The sequence below is a fragment of the Hippocampus guttulatus genome, chromosome 4 (assembly GCF_054856545.1).
Source record: "Hippocampus guttulatus isolate MCC_2025c chromosome 4, RoL_Hgut_1.0, whole genome shotgun sequence".
Classification (NCBI taxonomy): domain Eukaryota; kingdom Metazoa; phylum Chordata; class Actinopteri; order Syngnathiformes; family Syngnathidae; genus Hippocampus; species Hippocampus guttulatus.
The window spans coordinates 5,614,397-5,634,478 of record NC_141264.1 but is presented as its reverse complement, the minus strand read 5'-3'; the positions used below and the strand labels follow the sequence as shown (position 1 = coordinate 5,634,478).

The 20,082-nt window shown below is 40.2% G+C and overlaps 1 protein-coding gene across 1 annotated transcript; it reads right to left on the bottom strand.

Moving 5' to 3' along the window:
- Nucleotides 1-80: 80 nt before the first annotated feature.
- anpepb.1 (alanyl (membrane) aminopeptidase b, tandem duplicate 1) lies at nt 81-18,067 on the bottom strand. Its single transcript, XM_086109494.1, has 21 exons — nt 17,740-18,067; nt 15,131-15,437; nt 14,593-14,735; nt 14,348-14,484; nt 12,032-12,158; nt 11,600-11,754; nt 11,036-11,149; nt 10,779-10,922; nt 10,572-10,637; nt 8,725-8,790; nt 8,039-8,214; nt 7,650-7,726; nt 6,404-6,537; nt 6,257-6,312; nt 4,750-4,897; nt 3,637-3,728; nt 3,230-3,337; nt 2,981-3,148; nt 2,747-2,887; nt 760-841; nt 81-442 (listed from the first exon to the last, which is right to left on the bottom strand). The coding sequence occupies exons 1-21, from the start codon at nt 18,050-18,052 to the stop codon at nt 284-286; spliced, it is 2,913 nt and encodes a 970-aa protein (XP_085965620.1). The 5' UTR covers nt 18,053-18,067; the 3' UTR covers nt 81-283.
- Nucleotides 18,068-20,082: the final 2,015 nt, after the last annotated feature.

The window sequence follows — 20,082 nt, the reverse complement described above, 5'->3', positions numbered from 1 at the left end:
CATGTAATAGAATAATGCAATTCTGAAAAAACAAAAATGCATGTTTCGCAAAAGTTGTCCTTTCGAACGAAAATGTCGAAACATCTGTTGATTCATTTGCCAGAGGAATCTTCCTTTTGACTGGCAAAAAAGTCAAAACAAATCTTTCATTTTTAAGATTATATTTTCAAGGGGAAAAATACAAAAAAATATGCTTACTCTGTCAAGCAGAAAGGATCAACATAAAAAAAATGAATTTGTTAAACAAGAGACTTTTTTTTTAATTCGGTGGCAAGTGAAGGCATCATAACAGTTTAGCTTCAGCTTCGAACCAACTTTGGACACTATTCTTGTTGTCTGCTATCCACTTCATGTTGGCGATGGTTCTCTCGATGGACTGATCCACAGCCAGGGTCCCAGAGCCAAAACCAACCTCCGCATTATTTGCTTTGAATTGCTTTAGCTGCAATGGCAAAGAAAGGATGCATTATTATTCGAAAAGATGATCATGCATTTGAAATTATCTTGGGCAAAATAACAATAATTCACAGGACTGCTTGTTTGCCACCGAAAGAGATGAATTAGTGACGGTGCCATTCAAATATTTGTAAGTCGTGAACATATGAATATGTGTGTGACACGAACAGAACTCCTTCATCATTATTATGACAGGGTTGAGGAGAGATATCAGGTTGTGGCTAAACGTCTACAGGACGGAATGGTGACTGACAACTGGTAAAATGACTGCTACAAGCTGTTAGATAATGTAGAAAATTTCACCTGTTTAAGTTCAAAATCACTGGAAAACCGTTTGGTGACTCCATTGATGAGGTTGGAAAAGGAAAAAGATCCACCGCCATACCTGCAAGTGAAGAAAGACAAGAACTTAACATGATATTGTTATACCTTTACATTGGCTATCAATCGAGCAGTAATAGTAACAGTACAAGGAAATCGGTGTGTTGTCAGGAATGTAGTTAATATTATTTAAGGGGTGGGGGAGGGAGGGTTGATTTTAAAAAAAAGTACACTTAAAAATGAAGTCATATTAAAAAAAGTGATTTTGTAAAATGTTAACTCACAATTAAATAAACATGTACATAAATGTTGTCTTTTCTTGTACTATTTTTTTTAGTACAACCCTAAAATAAATTGTTAAAACACCATTCGGGACTTTCAATCATTGATAATCTTTTTTTTTTAAGTTCTCCATTTTAACAGCGGGAATCATACTTGTAACACACTCTAACTGAGGGGTGGGGAACTGGCGCCCACACTCTGAGTGGCCCCTTGGAGAAAAAAAAAAAGTTTATGAAAAAAACAAAGATGGGCGGGGAAATTATTGTATTTTTCATACCCAGAGAATTCTTCAGAAAACACAAATAAATATTCACAATTTCCATGAAGAACGGGGTTCTGCGAATGTTACTGAGATGTGGTTGGAAGTTGGTAAAAAAAAAAAAATATATATATATATATATATATATATACTGTATATATACAGTATATATACAGTATATATATATATATGTATACACACACACACACACAAAATATGGAATACTGTATATTGGGGAGAAAAAGAAAATAATTGATCAAATCTGCGAATATGCAAATCTGCAGGTACTGAACTGCGAATATGCAGGAGTCGACAGTCATTTTAAGTGGTTATAAAACCAATTAAAACTAGATGGCAGACAGGTCTTAGTTTGCCTACCCTGTGTCTTACACTGCCCTTAATTAAATGAGTAAGCGTACTAATTTGTTTGCGGATTTGGAATGACCTACAGGAAAAACAGTTTGTCAATAATTGGAAATACTGTATTTTAGTATGCGTATTTTTGTGAAAACAAGTTCTTGCACTCAATGTTGGTGTCTTTCGCAGCGGTTTTATGCAGTCCTTGAATGGTCACTTTTAGGTGAGAGAGCCCTTTGCACTGGTAAAAAATATATATATAAATCATAGGATGCAGTTAGTTTGTTTGTTGCTGATTTGGGATAGTTGGTCTTTTATTCATACATTGAAAAACGTAGTATCAAAATTGAACGATATGAAGAGCACATAGTTTGTACGTATGCACATTTTCTCTTTATGTAAAAATAGCATTTTTGTCACAAATATAGTTCGGAAGTCCGTGGTCCTATGTGACACACCCCACCCCGATCCCGGTCGGACTGATCAAAAATTGTGGACCCTGTACACCTCATTGAACCAAACAGCAAATAAATTCATGTCATACAATATAAACTAAAGACATTGATATAAGGAAGTCGTTTTTCAAAATCAATTAGTCCAACTATGTTCAAGGCCCTTTTTACATAGGACTTGTGTTATGAATACAAACTGAACCCTTGAATCAAGAGTTCAAAAGTTCACATTGCATTTTCAGCTTGTTGTGTTTTAAGCAATGGATTGATTGTTAACTTGAACCTCCCACACTTGGCTTGAGCGCAACAGTCAGCACAACAGAGTTTGAATTACAACTGTCACAATGACCTTGTGTCTGTGAAACTGCCATTCAGTTTTGTTATGTCACATGAGTCGGAAGTTTGTGAGAACATTTCATTATTTCCGGCTCTTTTGGTCAAGCGTTATGGAAATAAGTTTCCTGACCTACCATATACTGAAGGAGCTGCAATTATGACAATCTTTTACTCTTTGGGTGTGAAGTCATTTTCAGCACTCTTAAACTGTCACACTGATGATGATGATGGGCAGGCTTCATTTGTCAAAAGGAGGAATGAAAAAGGATTACATTATACTCACTGGGTGAAAATGTATGACCAATGTGCCCTGATGAAGTCCCAAGCCAAGGACTGACCGATCACATTGTTGGCAATGTAGACAATGGTGGAGGTGGCATCCTGCTTTCGGATCAACTTGGAATTCAGTGTATATTCCAGGTACCTGAGAACCCCCCCGCCCCCCAAATTCATTTTTGTCATTTAAGTAAACGTATGCTACAACGCACAACGACTGAGCGATGTCGGCTGATCGTACCTATTGAGCAGCCAAGGCTGCTTTGTGCAGGCCAATGCAGCGCGGAGTTTTTCCGCTTCACTAGCAACGGTGGCGTTTTGAAATTCAGACCAAGCAAACTCCCACTCTTTAGCGCCCCCTGCTGCGATGGCATTGCAGTATGCAGTGGAACGGAGGTTGGGGTGTATTCTGGAAATGGATAGCGTTTGAGTCATTCAGAAACAAACCACAAAGAGAATACAAAATGGACACATTTTACTGTTCACTTACGGGTTCCTTTTCTCGTCCATCCATTGCTTGAACCAGGCCTGAGTCAGATTTTGGCATTCCTGATGGCCTGTCCTGCAAGCCACACTGATGGCATTCACCTGATTGTACCTGAATGCCAAACCAAAGTTATCAACATGGGCTGTGTTGGAGGTACAACATCTGCCTTGGTCAAAAGATCAGTCATGCATGCTGGGCACGTGTGCATGGATAACAACAGTCGCTGCGATTGAAAACAGGAAGTTGGATGAACATGTGCACTGGCGTGGCCGGCAATACCTTACTGGAGTTTTAAAGAATAAAGGTGCCGATTTACTTCGAGATTCATGAGTCTCGCCAAATGCAGTGTGACAGATTCAATCATTGGGCCCCAGGGGCACAAACAAATGTTTGCTTTAAATTTTACTCACTGGTCCATGTGTCCTTTTGGTACTTTGGTCCAGTTGTCTGTAATTTTCTTATAATGGTTGAAGAGTGGGATGACCTGCTTCCTCAAATAATCCTAAAACAAACAAGAAGGTGCTTAAATCAGTTGTTCTGAAGGAGAACATTACAGTACAGTGGCACTTGCGAAATTAATAGGTTCTGGAAGAAATTCCTTCAGTAGAAAATGTTGTCAGTAGCGACGCGTTTTACAAGCCCTCCCCCCCAAAAAAAAAATTCATTGTCATCAATGTTTCCTAAAGCATAAAAATGCATCAAATTATATTACGACTAGTATTTAATTATTGCGCAATAAATGAGAGTTGTGCATAACATAAAAAACAAAGAATTTCTTATGTCTTGAATTTGTATTTTAAAAAAAAACATTTTTATTTTTCGCTAATGAAGGGTTCAGTGAATGTGCATAGGAACTGGTTGGGTTCTGTACCTCTGACAAGGTTAAGAACCACTGATCTATACGCATGTACACGTATGGCCATTGCTGGCCAATGGGATGCCAGGAAGATGTACGGCTACAAGTATGTTGCGTTCAGGAAACTCGGAGCTGCGAGTTTTCGGCCATGCTGTATTTTTAACTTTCGCATCGTGACATTTTTTTGTAACGAAGCAATATTTTCCTGTTGAGACGTTTCATAACTTGAAAACTTCGCATGAAGAGACGTTCCTAATTAGAGGTACCACTGTAGGTGAAATTTTGTTGTTCTACTTCTTCCTTTCATAACTTTGCTGCTGTGAATTGGGAATTTCTCCATTGCGAGACTAATAAAGGCTTTCTTATCTTATCTTATCTTATCTTAAATCAGCGATCACTGGTGCCATATCACAATCTCTGCTCTGTTTCATCCAGAAGTTGCGTGTGTCTGTGCGTGGGCCAGTCAAGGCCTTCATCATCAAGCGCCATCCATGCCTTCTTGGGCCCTGCCTTGAAGCCTTCACCAAATTTTCCCCATAAATCTCACTTCCAACATGTTTATTCAGAGGCAACTCATCACTGATTGGGTGATTAAGAGGTGTCCCTTCCGAATTTGAATCAATGTAGTGCATTTCTTGTATATTTTGGCGAAAGGAAGAACCCCCACCTGCATGGGACCGTACACCTCGCTACGATCAAACATGATGTAGAAGAAGTCCAGGTTGTTCAGGGCCGACTCCCAGGGCATATATTCCGTTTCTTTAGCCAGATACTTGGTGGTCTTAAGAGCCAGCACCGTGGGGATGAGCTTTGCCCTTTTGGGGTGAAGCAAGTTGTGAAGATGAGTACAACATGATACCGTTGTTTTGTTTTGTTTTTTACATGGATTATATTTAATACATGATCAGATCAGTTGTGTACATGATGAGCTGCTCTGTGGTTGTTAAACTGTTTTATCCATCGAATGGTATGAACTGTCTACTTTACTAGTAAGTCATTAGCTGTGTAACACAGGAAGTTAATCTTTGTGTAAACACGGATTGCATTGTCATGATCTTTGGTGAAAATCCATGTATGTGTGTTCTGTATGAATGTACAGTATGCACGCATGTATAAATGTGTGGTAGTTAGTTAGTTAGTTAGTTAGTTAGTTAGTAGTCTTAAAGAGTGAGGCCTGAATCCACAAGAAATGACCTGCGGCCGCTGATGGCACCTTGAATTGCACTTCATTTGTACCCACAGTTTCTTATTCATAAAAGATATTGTGCTGAAATTAAACTGGCACAAACATGCCCACAAAGTTTGGCCGCTGAGTGCACTTTGCACCTGGTTTCACCCTGTTTGCCACACAAGGCAGACAAGAGAAAGCCAAAACGATCAGATCGAGGAGGAGGCGCTCTTGATGAAATTGTTGCCCCACACAAGCTTGAACTCTTTGAGGGGCAGCGGTTACTACAGTGGACAGCTTATGATGTTGTCAGTTCACATGAAAGGTGCATGAAAGGGTGAATTATGGGTCCATTATTTTGTTGACAGGGAGGGATGTACATTATTCAGGATGACATGCCATATACATGTCTGAGCGATGTCGCAGGTCACGATGCGTCCCCTTGCACCGAATGGGGCCCCATGCACAGTGCGTGATTTGCATGTAGGGGGCGGTGGCTCTGCCTGGCCAAAAGACGCCTGCTCCGTGCTTCCTTCTACAGGGGAGCGCCTATTTTACACCAGCTTTTCTATCGCTTCACACAAACTATGTGAGGCTATTAACGCTGGTGTTCGTGAATTCAACGTTGCTTGTCAATGAGGCTCATTAGCATGGAGGTGGGCAATTTCTCCACCAAATATATGCATATGACCTCATTTAAATTCTTGCAAATACCGCATGCGCACCGAGTCACATTCTGCTTGGCATCGCAGTTCGTGAAGCCTTTTGCTCAGTTTTTACCAGTTAGCAGCACGCAAAACCCCCGCGTGGCAATCCTTCAGTGAATTCGGGCCAGAGTTTCCCGCTTTACACACAATAAGTGGCTTTCCCCCCAAACATCTCAATTATTACGAGCACTAACTCAAATGGACTATTTGTTTAATCATCATCATTTCATGATCAATCATTGTTGTATCAATATTGAATTTACGAGCAGATGATGTCAATGTTTATGAATGATGTGTACCTTGCCAAGTTGAAGGCGTCATCCACTAACTGAGCCCTGTTGATCACTGGTATGTTCTTGAGAAAACACAACAAAAGTCTTAAACCTTAAGACGTAAACCAGTCAAAAGATGGAGAGAAAGTGTGATGGTGTCACAAAATCTCTTACGGCGTGAGCGGTGCTCAGAACCTCCAGCAGCCTGTCCCAGTTACCTTGGTCATAGTTAACTCTGTAGTAACCCACCACATTGAGATTGGCCAGGAGCCAGTTGGACCCCGTTAACTTCATGGACTCGACTGTATCTAGAGAGGGAAAATGCAACATAGGTTCGTCACGACAGTAAATGTGCAAGGCTGATCGAGGGATTGGCAGTGGGGCTGTCGAAAGACCGTAACTTGATACTGAAGGTAAAAATACATTTCCCGGCTACAACTGAACACATTTGAGATGTTACTATTTGTGGATCTCATGCAGGTACAGCATATGCTAGTATTTTGACAGTAATGCCCTCTGAATATCATGCACAATTTCCAGTAACGACTAATTTAACGTGTTACTTTGACGAGTCAAGTAATCAGACTACAGTTATTCATCATCCATCCATCCATCCATCCATCCATCAATTTTCTCATCCACTTATCCTCACAAGGGTCGCGAGGCGTGCTGGAGCTTATCCCGGCTGTCTTCGGGCAGTAGACGGGGTACACCCTGAACTGGCGCCAGCTAATCGCAGGGCACACAGACAAACAACCATTCGTGCTCACACTCACACCAAGGGACAATTTTGAGGGTTCCATCAACCTGCCACGCATGTTTTTGGAAACGTAGGGAAGAAACCCGAGAACCAGGAGAAAACCCACGCAGGCACGGGGAGAACATGCAAACCCCACACAGGAAGGCCAGAGCCGGAATCGAAGCCTGCACCTCTGCACTGTGAGGCCGACGCGCTAACCAGTTGACCACAGGGCCGCCAGTTACTCATCAAACATCGCAAAATACCTTTACTATCAATCATGCAAAGAGACACACCTATCACCACCAAAGACAGCTGCAGTTAGCCACCTCCAGGTTAGAGAAAGATTGCCAAGACGACCCTAAACAGCACATGCCGCACATATTGTCCATTCAACAAAACTGGTTTCTACCACCACAGGACTCCCCAAAGGTACTCAACAAGTAACTGTACATTGTGCCCCTTGAGGAAGAGAGCCCAGGGTTCCTGCTGGGGCTTCCAATCCTGGATGCTGGCCCTCAGCACCATAAAAGCGGCAAGCTCGCTACGGATAACTTAACGCGCCAACGTGCGTCACAATTATGATTTACTTCAGGTTCATGACGGTTCAGCTGACAGACGAAAATCACTTTTGCCGTGGGTGTTTCGAAATTTACGTTTTAAAATGCTCATACAAATTACCTGTTTTGCCCGATAGCCATCGTCGAATTTGGGTGTCTCCAGTCTTCATCCAATTGATGGGTATAATCCATTCATAACTGCAAAAGATTAAATTAATTAACTAAATTAATTATACAATTTTGTTGAACCTACCTGCCAAAATCTTTTCCGTCTTTCTTTTTAGTTAATGACACCAATGGGGAATGGCTCTTAAGTGATTTTGATTTCTGAAATATAGTTGTGTTATTTGGTCAATTTTGACTGCACAATTTCCACATAACTATTATTTGTTGATCAAGAGCAAATCATCGTGATTCACTTGGATTAAAAAAAAAAAAAGAATGACAATGATATGCTTGCATTTGGATGGAGAAATTCTAAAAACAATTATAATTGATCACAGTTCATACTTAAAAGGGGATGGAGCAGTAACTTCGGAGTCCGGATCCAGGAGGAAATGTTTCTGGCTTATAACTCCAGTCGTTGTGTTGATTGTAACCACGGGAAAGCCCATTTGCAGCACCCATGTGTTCATGATATTATGGACCGTTTCAGGAAGATCGCCGGAGCCAACATTGTCAACAGCCTGCAGAGACAGAAATTGGTTTCTTCTTTGTTTTATTGATTCGCAAGTTACCGTCCTGCAAATATTCTTCCGCTACATGGCAGAAGGTACAACTAATCTGCAGAACAATCAATATGTGGTATAAATATACAGTATATACTTTTTGAGACTGTTTTTATTTTATTTTTTATTTTTTGGGAGTGGGGTGCACCATGTGATATTTGGAATGTAAAATACATGCCTTGGCTTAGTAAAGATTAGGAAACACACCCATGGTGCATGAACTCAGCAAAACAACTGTCCCCACATGAACCAAGCCAAGAAATTAGATGGAATGTCGTTGTAGTAAAGGTTATTACACAGCTGGCTTTGCTCAAGGGGAAAAAAGGAGGCGCTCATATGGTGAGAGTCTTAATGTAGACAACACACACAGTCGTTAATTTGGACACAGCGCCTAGTTGAGAGGTAGCCACAATTTGAAGTTCCAGGGTATTTTTTTTTCATATATTTGATACATAAAAAAATACTTGCCATTTGCAGATGTTTCCACAGGTCTGTATAAACCGCATTTCCATATGCAAATTCAGCCAGGTACGTCTAAGGAGACATGGACAAAAAAAAAAAAAATTGGGTAAAAGTGGATAAATCCTGTAAATGTTTTTTTTTTTTCCTTACAAGCTTAGCATTGTTTCCCTTTATATAGTTGTGTGGAGTGACATGTTGGCTAAGTTCAGAAACCTACTTTTTAAAAGAGCAAGTTTAAACATTTCCCAAAAATCACTTTTGGTCATATTTGAAAAGGTTATGATGACTGAAGAGTAGAGCATAATAGAACGTTGGCAATACTGCGCCGTCCAAGCCACCCCTACTCGGGCTGCAACCCTGTGCCACCTCAGTGTAACCGGTTGTAAGTGGAGAACACAGACTGCTGAACTAAAAGCTCAGCCCACTAACTGAGTGGCCAACAGCGTCTTTTAAAGGCTCTGAGGAGTGAGGTTTTACTAACACCCCCAAATATAAATTAGCAATTTACACACAATCCGTACACTCTGTGAAAAAAAAAATCTGCCATCTTTGACCTCATCTTGTGCATCTAATTTGATATCCAAAAAAATACCGCCCCAGTTTGAATTTTAATTTTTGGAAAAGTGCAGATTCACCCTCTTTAACTTTTAACAAGTTTCAAATCAACAATTATGTTATATTACAGTATATTATCCATCCATCCATTGTCCGAACCGCTTTTCACGATAGTTGCGGGCATGCTGGAGCCTATCCCAGCTGACTTCGGGCAGTAGGCGGGGGACACCCTGAACTGGTCACCAGCCAATCGCAGGGCACACAAAGACGAACAACCATCCGCGCTCACACTCACACTTACCTGCAGGTACAATTCAGAGTGTTCTATTTGCCTGCCACACATGTTTATGGAATGTGGGAGAAAACTGGAGTACCCAGAGAAATCCCACACAGACATGGGGAGAACATGCAAAATCCACACAGGAAGTCCAGAGCCCGAATCGAATCCTGCACCTCTGCATATTATATACAGTAATCTCTCATTTATCGCGGTTAATGGGGACCAAAACCACCCGCGATAAACGAAAATCCACAAAGTAGCGACCAATAAACATGGAATTTTTTTAAGTGCGCAAAAAGTCCGCGAACGGTCCGCGAGAAGCTGCAAAACAACAGTGAGTCACATAGAGCAACATATACAGTACTGTACTCCATGTATATTAATTTAAAAAAAAATTATGAATGTGTTTGAAAAAATCCGCGATGCACTAAAGCCGCGATAAACGAACTGGGAAATAGCGAGGGATCACTGTATATACCGGTATATTGTTTCCTATTTAACAGAGACTTTCAAATAGTTTAATGAATTGCCAAAATTTGTCAGCTAGTCACGACAACATCAACAATTAATTTAGTAGTCGACATAGGTTTGTTTTGGTTTTTTTACGTTTTGTTTTATGTTTATTAACAACCTATAGAGAGCTACTGTATGGCCGTAGCCAAAACACAAACAGTGCACACACTCCTCACTCTCTCTGGCTCTCGCTCTCGTTCCCACACTCGCGAACAGCAGCATTCAAAGTAACAGAACATGATTTGTTTGCCACAACGACATAACGATAAAACACACATAATAATATACTACGTTCGAGTGCCCAAAAATACATTCCTCCTCATCTTTCAGAACGCGACCATTATCGGTGATTAGTTGACGAGCAAAAGAAAGAAACCTTTGTGGTAGCCCAACTGTTATTATTATACAGCATTTTTCCAGGTCATGAGTATGCAAACTGTCAGAGTTTAAAAAAAAATTCGAGCATTTCGGGAGTATTCTTCATATCGGTGCAAACAATCCTTACCCTGAGGCCCATTGTGAAGACACCTTCAGAGAGAAAATCTGACAACATCCTCAGGACAGATGCTCCCTTAAAATAAAGGAAAAATGTCAAGGTCAAATTGCTAATCTGGCGATTACTTCATAGAAACGTGCTATTTTGTTCCAGTTTGAGAGATGTAAAAAGTTCAGAGGTACGGCGGGTGTGAAAGACGGGTGTGGAGGATGTTACCTTGCTGTATGAAATGGCATCAAACAGCTCACTGATTTGTGCCGGTTTCTGGATATCTTCTTCTTTCGACGACAAAGGGTGAGAGGAGGCCAAAGCGTCAATGGCAAACACCCGGTGCACATCATTCAGCACAATAAGATCTTTCTGTTAAAAGAAATATTACTACTTGTAACCAACTGCCACAGTGCTTGATCAAAATCATCATCATCTAACGTGAGAGTGATTCCGGAGGCTGTGGGTTGGAAAGCAAAGCTCACCACATTCCACTCAGGTTCAGCGTCATGTGCTCCAAGATACTCAACATATGAGGCAAAACCTTCATTCAGCCACAAGTCATTCCACCATCTCAGGGTGACCAGATTCCCAAACCACTAAAGATAAAAAAAGAATGACGCACACAGTGCAGATGAATAATTATCCTGAACATACAACAAAATAATTTGAAGACATTTTAAAGGCAAATATTCCAAGTTACTGGCCAGATCTTAATCCTTGCTGAAAAAAAAAACCTGTCTGAACTGGAGTTGTCATAACTTGGTTTGATAACAGGGGGTGTACTCCTTTGGATCCGGTTCATGTGAAGTACCCACCAAGAAACTGAATCCCTATCTGCTTGGAGTGCATCGCTATCCTTATGCGAAAGTAGCATCGTCATACAAGGGGTGTACTGTACATTCAATTTTCTCATCATTACAGATTGTTCTTCTTTTATTTTGAATCGGCCAACTGGTCATATATTTGCATCCACCACGCTGGTTTAAAATGTACACTTTTAGGCCTTTCTCAAAAAGAGTGTGATGTTAACCATTATATAAACCAACCATATGAGCCAATTCATGACTGATAATGGTAGCAATCCTCTCCTTGTTGCCGTTGGAGGAGAAGGCTTCATCGTAGAGGAGCGCTGTCTCCCTGTAGGTGATTAGTCCCCAGTTCTCCATGGCTCCAGCATTAAAGTCGGGCAGTGCTATCTGATCTGTATTAAGGCAGAATACAGCAAATGTTGACGTTTGCAAGAGAAACCGCTGGCCATGTTGGTGAAATCACAGAAACGCTGACTTCTTGTTCAGTTAATGGCTTCCTTTGTTTTGAAGATCATTCTGATTACAAATTTGTTGAAGTTGTCACCAATCGACCTTAGCTCTGTATAAATATAAAGTATTAACATAACATCATCAGCCCCAAGAAGAAAATGCATTTACAGGTTGTTTAACTCTCTTCGCTTTAAAGCAGAAGCAGTGCATTTGACATACCTGATTTAGGCAGTGGGTACGTGGAATTGTAATACTTCTCAAAAAACTTCAGGATTGGTCCAGTTATGTTAAGAGCATACGCTCCTTGGCCAGCCTCAATAGCAGATTTGCGGGCAAAGATCCGGATCTACATCCACAAAACATAGAACAGAAGCTAACGCACAAATGAAATGGATCTCATAGAAGTGAAGTCTACAATTGTTTTTCGATGCTAACACTCAAAGCTTGATGATATATTTGTGTAAGACTTTACACAAAACTAATGTTTTGCGTTCGTATATCTCTGTCATGCTAGCAGCCAACCCAGCTAAGTTTAGTGTGGAAAGTGACAAGGGCTGTAAGAGCCGCGAGAAACCAGACCAAGTTACATGCGGATCAGGAACCGCGGCCAGCCCTGTGCTAGCCTCAATGCTCCTAGCAGGAATTTTGAAAAACAGTCTGCCTTTTTTTTTTAAAGTGAAACCCTGGTGATTGTGCAATTCAAAATTCAACTACAATTTTAGCAGCGGAAGTGTGCATGTCACATGAGACGCCATTACCACTCATTTTACATCTGCTCTGTGCAGGAGTTTTATGTTTTCTTTGGAAGTTTGTATTCCAAAAGATGGATGACAGTCAATACTGACCATACATTTCTTTTAAGGAGGACGAAGCAGTTGTGCACGGTCTGTGTGTCAAAAAACAAGACAAATACAAGAAACCTGTGGAATCATTTGAACAAGTAGCACCGACGTGATCAAGTGTAAAGCATGAAAAAGCAAGCAGAGTTTGCACAGCCTGCCCACGTAATTCTTTGCAGTTTAGTCACTAATAACTAAGCGACAGCCACCGGATGTAAAGAGCAATCAGTCGTGTCATCTTTTGATCTGTTACATTTGCAAGTAGCAATGATGCTAGTGCCATATGTAGCAACATAACTTAAAAATTATTATGTTTACATTAGAAGGTGTAATTTTATTCCTGATTCGTCCATTTCTGAGTAGTTCACGGTGTTATTTTATTTTGTTCTACATTTGTTGCACAACAGAAGAACGCTATTTGAAATTAATGAAAAAATCTGTTCATAAATTGTTTAATTACTCTATTATTCTTATAGTAATATTCTTCAATCTTTGTTGTCAGTATCATTGCTTTAAAATTGGCAATTTAAAAGCGATGAAAAACAATGGTTGCCGGTCCGCAAACAGCTTGTACCGTATTTTCCACACTATAAGGCGCATCTAAGAGCATTTTCTCAAAAGCGCCCTATAATTTGATGCCTAATATGAAGAGACTGTAACTCTCTTTCTATTCTCCATTGAGTTGTTTCCCTGTTAGTGTTCCTATGGCATCTAGTGGTGATCATTAGCAGGAACCAATTGTAAAAGCCTGACACTAATTGACATGTGCATTCACCAACAGACACTCAAACAGACAACAACTTTGTGAGCTCTGCGTAGCCATTATGAAACGAAGATAATACAACAAGCATAGTTAACTACTGACTAAACAAAGGAAGGAGACAAGCAAGACTTCTAAGAACATTTAGCCCTTTGTGGTTTGTCTTCATCACTTTTGTCTTTCATTTAATGTTTTGTTATGCCATTTGTATTTATATTTTTCACATCTGTGTTTGTAACCAATTCTCATTGTTACAGCTGCAGCGGTTGTGAAGGCTCCATATAAATAAAGCTGTATTGTATTGTATTCCCTTTAGTATAGCTTCATCTAGTGGGTGCATAATGCAACCGCAGCCACTATTGTAGTTTTTATTCTGTGCGCCTTATGACGCGGTGCGCCCTATATATGAAAACAGTTTTAAAATAGGCCATTCATTGAAGGTGTGCCTTATAGTGCAGAAAATACAGTACTTGTCTCAACTGGTCCGTGACATAAAAAAGGTTGGGGGCCACTGCTTGACGTGCTTGCTTTTGATGTAGTGCCGCCTGAGGGATCAAAGGTCACGGGCACTCAATGTTGGTTCTCTATCTTTTTTTACCACCTATCCCAACTTTTTTGGAATGTCTTGCAGCCATAAAATTCTAAGTTCCTGATTATTTTGTAAACACATTCAAGTTCATCAGTTTGAACATTAACTATCATGTCTTTGTTGTGTATTCAATTAAACGTGATTTGTAAATCATTGTATTCCGTTTGTTTATGTTTAACATCACATCCCAACTTCATTGGAATTGGGTTTGTGTTTTGTTCATGATGGACACTCACTGTTGTTACATACTAGCAAAAAATCATTTAGAACATTATACTTTAGTAAGATCAACATTAAACATGTGAAGAGTAAAACAATTGTTGGTATTGCTGAATTAAATACATTACCATGACGTTATCAATCGTGCTGTTGATATAGTCAAAGTCACTGACAATAAACGCCAAAAGATAGGTGGACATTTTCTCAGTTGGTTCAAAATCTGTCAGCAGTAGAGACTGACCAGCGATGTAAACATTGCGTGTTTCTGCAGAAAACAATATGATGGATTATTTAAAAAATAAGATCTTAAAAATAACAATAAACCAAAACGTAACAATAATCGTGATGAATGATCACTGCCCTGTGTCTTAACCTTTTTCTTCGCCATTCGAGAGTGCCACAGTTCCGTGGTCATGAATCAGAGTGATGTGGAAAACTGCTTTCATAGCCGGCTCATCGAAACAAGGGAAGGCTTTCCTTGCATCTGTTGGCTGCATCTGAGTTGTTGCCACAATCCTGAAAAATAACAAAAACAATCACAGCATGAAATACAATATTCTGGAAAACTCCTGCGACACTCTTAAAATTTCTGGGTTAAAAGTAAACCAAAGTGGGTGAAATAGCGAGCCCATCCCTAAGTTCAAAAGGGACTGAGCCGGGTTATTTATTCCCAGCACATTGGATTGAGAAGAACTAATGAGGAGACTATGTCCACATTTCATGCTCACATGCTGCTTGACAGTTGAGGGATTGTTTTACAAGATCAAACGAGCCAAGCACAATAAAGAGTCATATAGATAAGGAAACATATCAGCATATTGTTATCTTGCACACGTGAATGCTTCACAAAGGGTCATGCATTTCTTTTTTCACTATATTTGACAAACATAAATAGAAACAAGTGCACATACTTTTTCCCTGCATCTCCCGTGTATTCACTTCTATAGAAGCCTCCAAGGTCATCAGCCAGTTCTCCAGTGAACATGGTGTGAAGCCTGTACCGGTGGTCCTTCATCAGCTTACTGTCCAGCGTTAAGACTAGGTACTGAGTTTCATTCTGGAGCCAGGAGGATACTATTGAGGGAGCTTTGGATCCACTATCCAGCGGAATGAGCATTGCCATGTGGTTATTCTCATATTTGGTGTAGTTCAGCTTATTGGAGTGGATGAGAATCAGATTTGTCTCCTCAGCACACTTAAACTCTACACTGGAATCACCTAGAATTACATTGAGCATAATATGATGAAAAAGTGGTTAAATGATCATGATACATCCAACAAAACAATGTTAAATAACTGCGATAACATACAAATGTGTCACCCTTCCGTGAGCTGTCACCTTACCTAGTGAAGGGGTACAAGTGTCCCAATGATCCTAGGCGCTAAGTTGTCTGAGGGTTCATGCACCTGACAGGGTCATCCATAGCAAACAGGTCCAAGGTGAGGGACCAGACAAAGCACGGCTCACAGGAGCCTTATGATGAGCATTATAATAGGATCACGTTTTCCCTTGCCTGGACGTGGGTCACAGGGGCGGCGACCTTCTGTAGCCAGGCATGGAGTGGGACAAAACCGAAAAGGCAACGTGGGTCCCCTCTTTATGCATACTCTGTATCACTCTGTCGTGGTGAAGATGGAGTTGAGCCAGAAGGTGGTGCTCTCAATTTACCGGGTGATCTACTTTCCTACCCTCACTTCTTGTCGCGAGCTGAGGGTTGTGTTTGAAAGATCGAGATCCTGGATACAAGCGGTCGAAATGAGTTTCCTCCTCAGGGTATCCGGTTAGAGATAGGATGAGAAGCTTGGTCTCAGAGTGAAGCCGCTGCATTGAGAGGAGTCAGATGAGGTGGCCTGGGCATCAGGTTAGTATGCCTCTTGGATACCTCCCTGGCGACTTGATCTGGGTATTTCCCATTGGCAGGAGGCCCTGAGGACGACAAGGCCATGTCTCCTGGCTGTCCAGGGAACACCTTGGGATACCCTCTGAAGAGTTGGGAGAAGTAGCTAAGGAGATGGAAGGTTGGGCTTCCCTGTTAAAGCAGCTTCCCCTGCAACCCAACCCTGGATAAGCGGGAGAGAATGGATGGACGGATGGACGGACAGAGGGATGGATGGATTGATGGACGGACGAATGGATGGATGGACGGGCAGGCAGATGGATAATGTGTCAAATTGTGTCTTTTTCTAAACCAGAAGCTATTATCCAGAAGTTATATGTGTCGCAATATGGCAGTAATACAGTAAGTACTTCAAGCAGCCAATGCTTTTGTGAATCCAACACATTCACATTTTTATAAACAAAGAATAGGCACAACAAATTTCAAATCTACTGTAAATGCTAGCTAAGCTAAAATCTATGATGGACAGTCCCTCCCACCCCCTCCAGCCCGCCCTGACAGCACTAGGTAGCTCCTTCAGCCAGAGACTGTTACACCCGCGCTGCAAGAAGGAGAGATACCGCCGCTCGTTCCTACCGACTGCTGTCAGGCTGCTGAATAAAAAATCAAATGATGTGAAAAACAATTGTAAATAGCACAGCCTCCTTATCTATATCTATATTTATATTGCACTCAATTGAACGGTGTACACTGAAACTGTAACATTTATTTTGTGAATGCAAACACTTTGTTTTTCTTCCTTCTACCCACAATCTTGCTGCTGTAGACTGTAAATTTCCCCAGTGTGGGACAAATAAAGGACATCTTATCTTATCTTAAATATATATTTAGGGTGACAATTACTCATACTCTGAGCAAATTTTGAATTGAAGCATGTTTGTATTGATTGATGACATCATATGGCATATCACTTGAGGAAGTTATGTTTAAAGGGATGAAAGAAAAACGTTTGCCCTTTTCATCATCTTGGTATTTTGAAGCTTATCTATAGGACGGGGGGGGGGGGGGGGGGGGGGTAGGCAACTCCGGTTCCTTGAGAGCCGTATCCTGCCTGCTTTAGATTTCTCTCTACTTCAACACACCTGATTCAAACGATTAGTTCATCAGCAAGCTCTGGAGAAGCCTGAAACGATCAAGATCAATTGAATCAGGTATGTTGGAGGAGAGAGAAATCTAAAACAGGCAGGATATGGATCTCGAGGGACCACAATTCCCTACCCCTACTATAAGAGGAAACAAATTTGGAGCACATTTCTGAATTGTGCTTCTTGACTAGCTGTACTCTCAAAAATTCTAATCAACTCTAAAATTGGAAATTTAGATATGGGCATATCAAGAATATGAACAATTTTGGACATTTAGGTCAACCTAATTATCAAAAATAAAAACATTGAAATTTATTTTGAATACTTTAAATACCATTCACGGCCTGATAAAAGACATTATTGTCCCAAATAAATATCACTTTTTTGAAAATTGCGCTCAACTATATATTCTCTGTGGCCAAATTTAATCACAGCACTGAATAGTTTTTGGATGATGAGATAGATGTTGCCTAGTCTAAAAATGCAACCTGTTGCACAGGAGCAGTCTTGTGAAAGTTTGATAAATAAAGACGTTACCTGTAAAAATATAGAGCCCAGTCTTTGGATCTGGAGTAAGCCGAGGCCACAGTGTGATGTTGTAGATTTCTGGTACCAGGCTTTTGGGCAGTCGATACTTGTCCCAAGGGTTGTTGGAGGGGGTAGTTGTCGTGGTAGGCGGCTTGGATGTGGTTGGAGTCGTTGCTCCATTTGTTGGGGACACATGATCATCATTTTTTGCCTTTTCCTGGGAATAAACAACACTCAAAGCTATAATAGTGGCCACAGCCCCAGCTCCAAGAATAATGCAGACTACCCCAACACCTTTACTGATAAAGAACCCTTTCCCCATTTCTCTGCCTGAAGCTGAATTCCACTCTGAAACAGTGCATGCAATAGAGAAGAGGTCAACTTTTATATGTGGCCCTGCACAGCATTTCTCCTCCCTTTTTGCTGTCGCAGGTGAAGGATTAACTGGGACGTTTAATTACATGCACCCACATTGAAAAAAAGTACTTGAATATTCAGCTACACATGACTAAAATGTGTTAAAGTAAGAGGTCATTTGTTTATTTTTGAGGAAAACATTGCTTGATCCCATTTTAATCTATTGCAACCAATGTACCGTACATGTTTGAATTAAGTAAACCCAAATGATTGTTTTTTTTTTCTGGGCAAGAAGGACTTCATTACAACAACAATTAGTAGCAATTTGCAAAATTTGTTACCACTGACCAATTGTAAAAGTGATGTCATACCATATGACTTTTTCAGTCTGGTGTGGATCACCTCACAGGAAGTCGGATTTCCCCATTTGTAAATAAGAGTGAAATAAAAAATGTGATACGATACAAAGATAAGAAAAAGCTTAGGTATTTTTCAGAAATGTTACCAGAATCAGAATCATCTTTATTGGTCAAGTATGTAGAACACACAAGGAATTTGTCTCCGGTATAACACGCTGCATTAGTATCATCATAAACAAGGACATGACAAATAAGTATGGAAAAATTAAGTATGGAAGGACATTTTGTAATGTAAGTGAACCGTAGTACGAAGTCCAAAATGCCCAAAAATCTACATAAATAAGGCTCATAAAACAATTTTTAATGTTTAAAAAAAACTCGCAGTCCAGTCATCTTTTTTTATATATATAATGGCGCGAAATAATAATCTATAAAGGTCGTGCTTCTTGTGGTTCGTGGTTTTTTTTCCTTTTTGTTTGGCATTCGACCAATAAAATTGAGATGTCCATTGCAAAATAAGCACTTTTTGAATAAGCATTTCAAATATTAACATTCAGTCTCTATCAAATCCGGTGCAGATAGACTAACAGCACCAATAGTGATAATACTATCTAACAAGCTATCCCATCAAAGTATAGCATAGCCTATCAAAGCGCAGCGTGCAGATGCAGTTAGACAGAGTTTGACACAAGTCAAATTCTCTCTTAGAACAAATTGAATTCCAAAAACTCAGATGAAGTCTATTTAGTTTGGAGAATAGGGCTTTCATTTTGAGGTGCTGAACATGCATTTTGAGATGCTTCATCCTCTACCTGAATGCTTGTCGGTAGCAGTATGAGCACTATCGCCGCTCTCTTAAAGGATATGACGGAATGGTTTCCGAGTCAATAAAAGTGCAATAAAATAAACTCCACTACAGTGGGGTTGATAATATCCTTTGTATAACAACCCACAAGTAAAGGACAGCAGAGGTCACCTGTTGTGATATTCAGACAATAAAGATACAAGTTGAAATGAATCATTTACTTTTGCCCATACAATAGTGATGTTCGATGGATAAGCAATTTTTGAAGACTTATCTCCATCTGATTACACCGACAACAAGGTTGCGAGCATTTACGGAAAATGTTTCTCATGCACAACACAACCTTGGAATGCAATATAAAATGACGATCGGCCTCTTCAGAATGGATAATTGGAACCTGTTAAGGAGACAATGATAGTATAAACTGGATGCAAAGGTTCATATTATGTAAGCTCTTTCAGTCATATTTAATGAGGTGCAAGTACACAGAAAATTTTAGAATCTACCCGATAAATCTAGGGTCATTTGAGGCCACTTTAATTGAAGAGTACCTTCACTCAAAACCGAGTGAGTAAAGTTTCCCCCACCTTTATGACATTCTAACTTGTACAACTTAATTACTCCCTGAAATTGATGCAAAACTACTCATGATTTTTTGTCCTTATACTACGATCAAGTAATAATTATTACTCAAAATTAAAAAATATGAGTAGAATGCTCAATGGGCTTTTCCTCACTATGGAAAGCTCTTTAACAGTCTTCTTGTTCACACTGAATAAAACGGTGGGTTGAATTTATTCAGTGTTATTTGTCAAGTGGCTGCACACACAA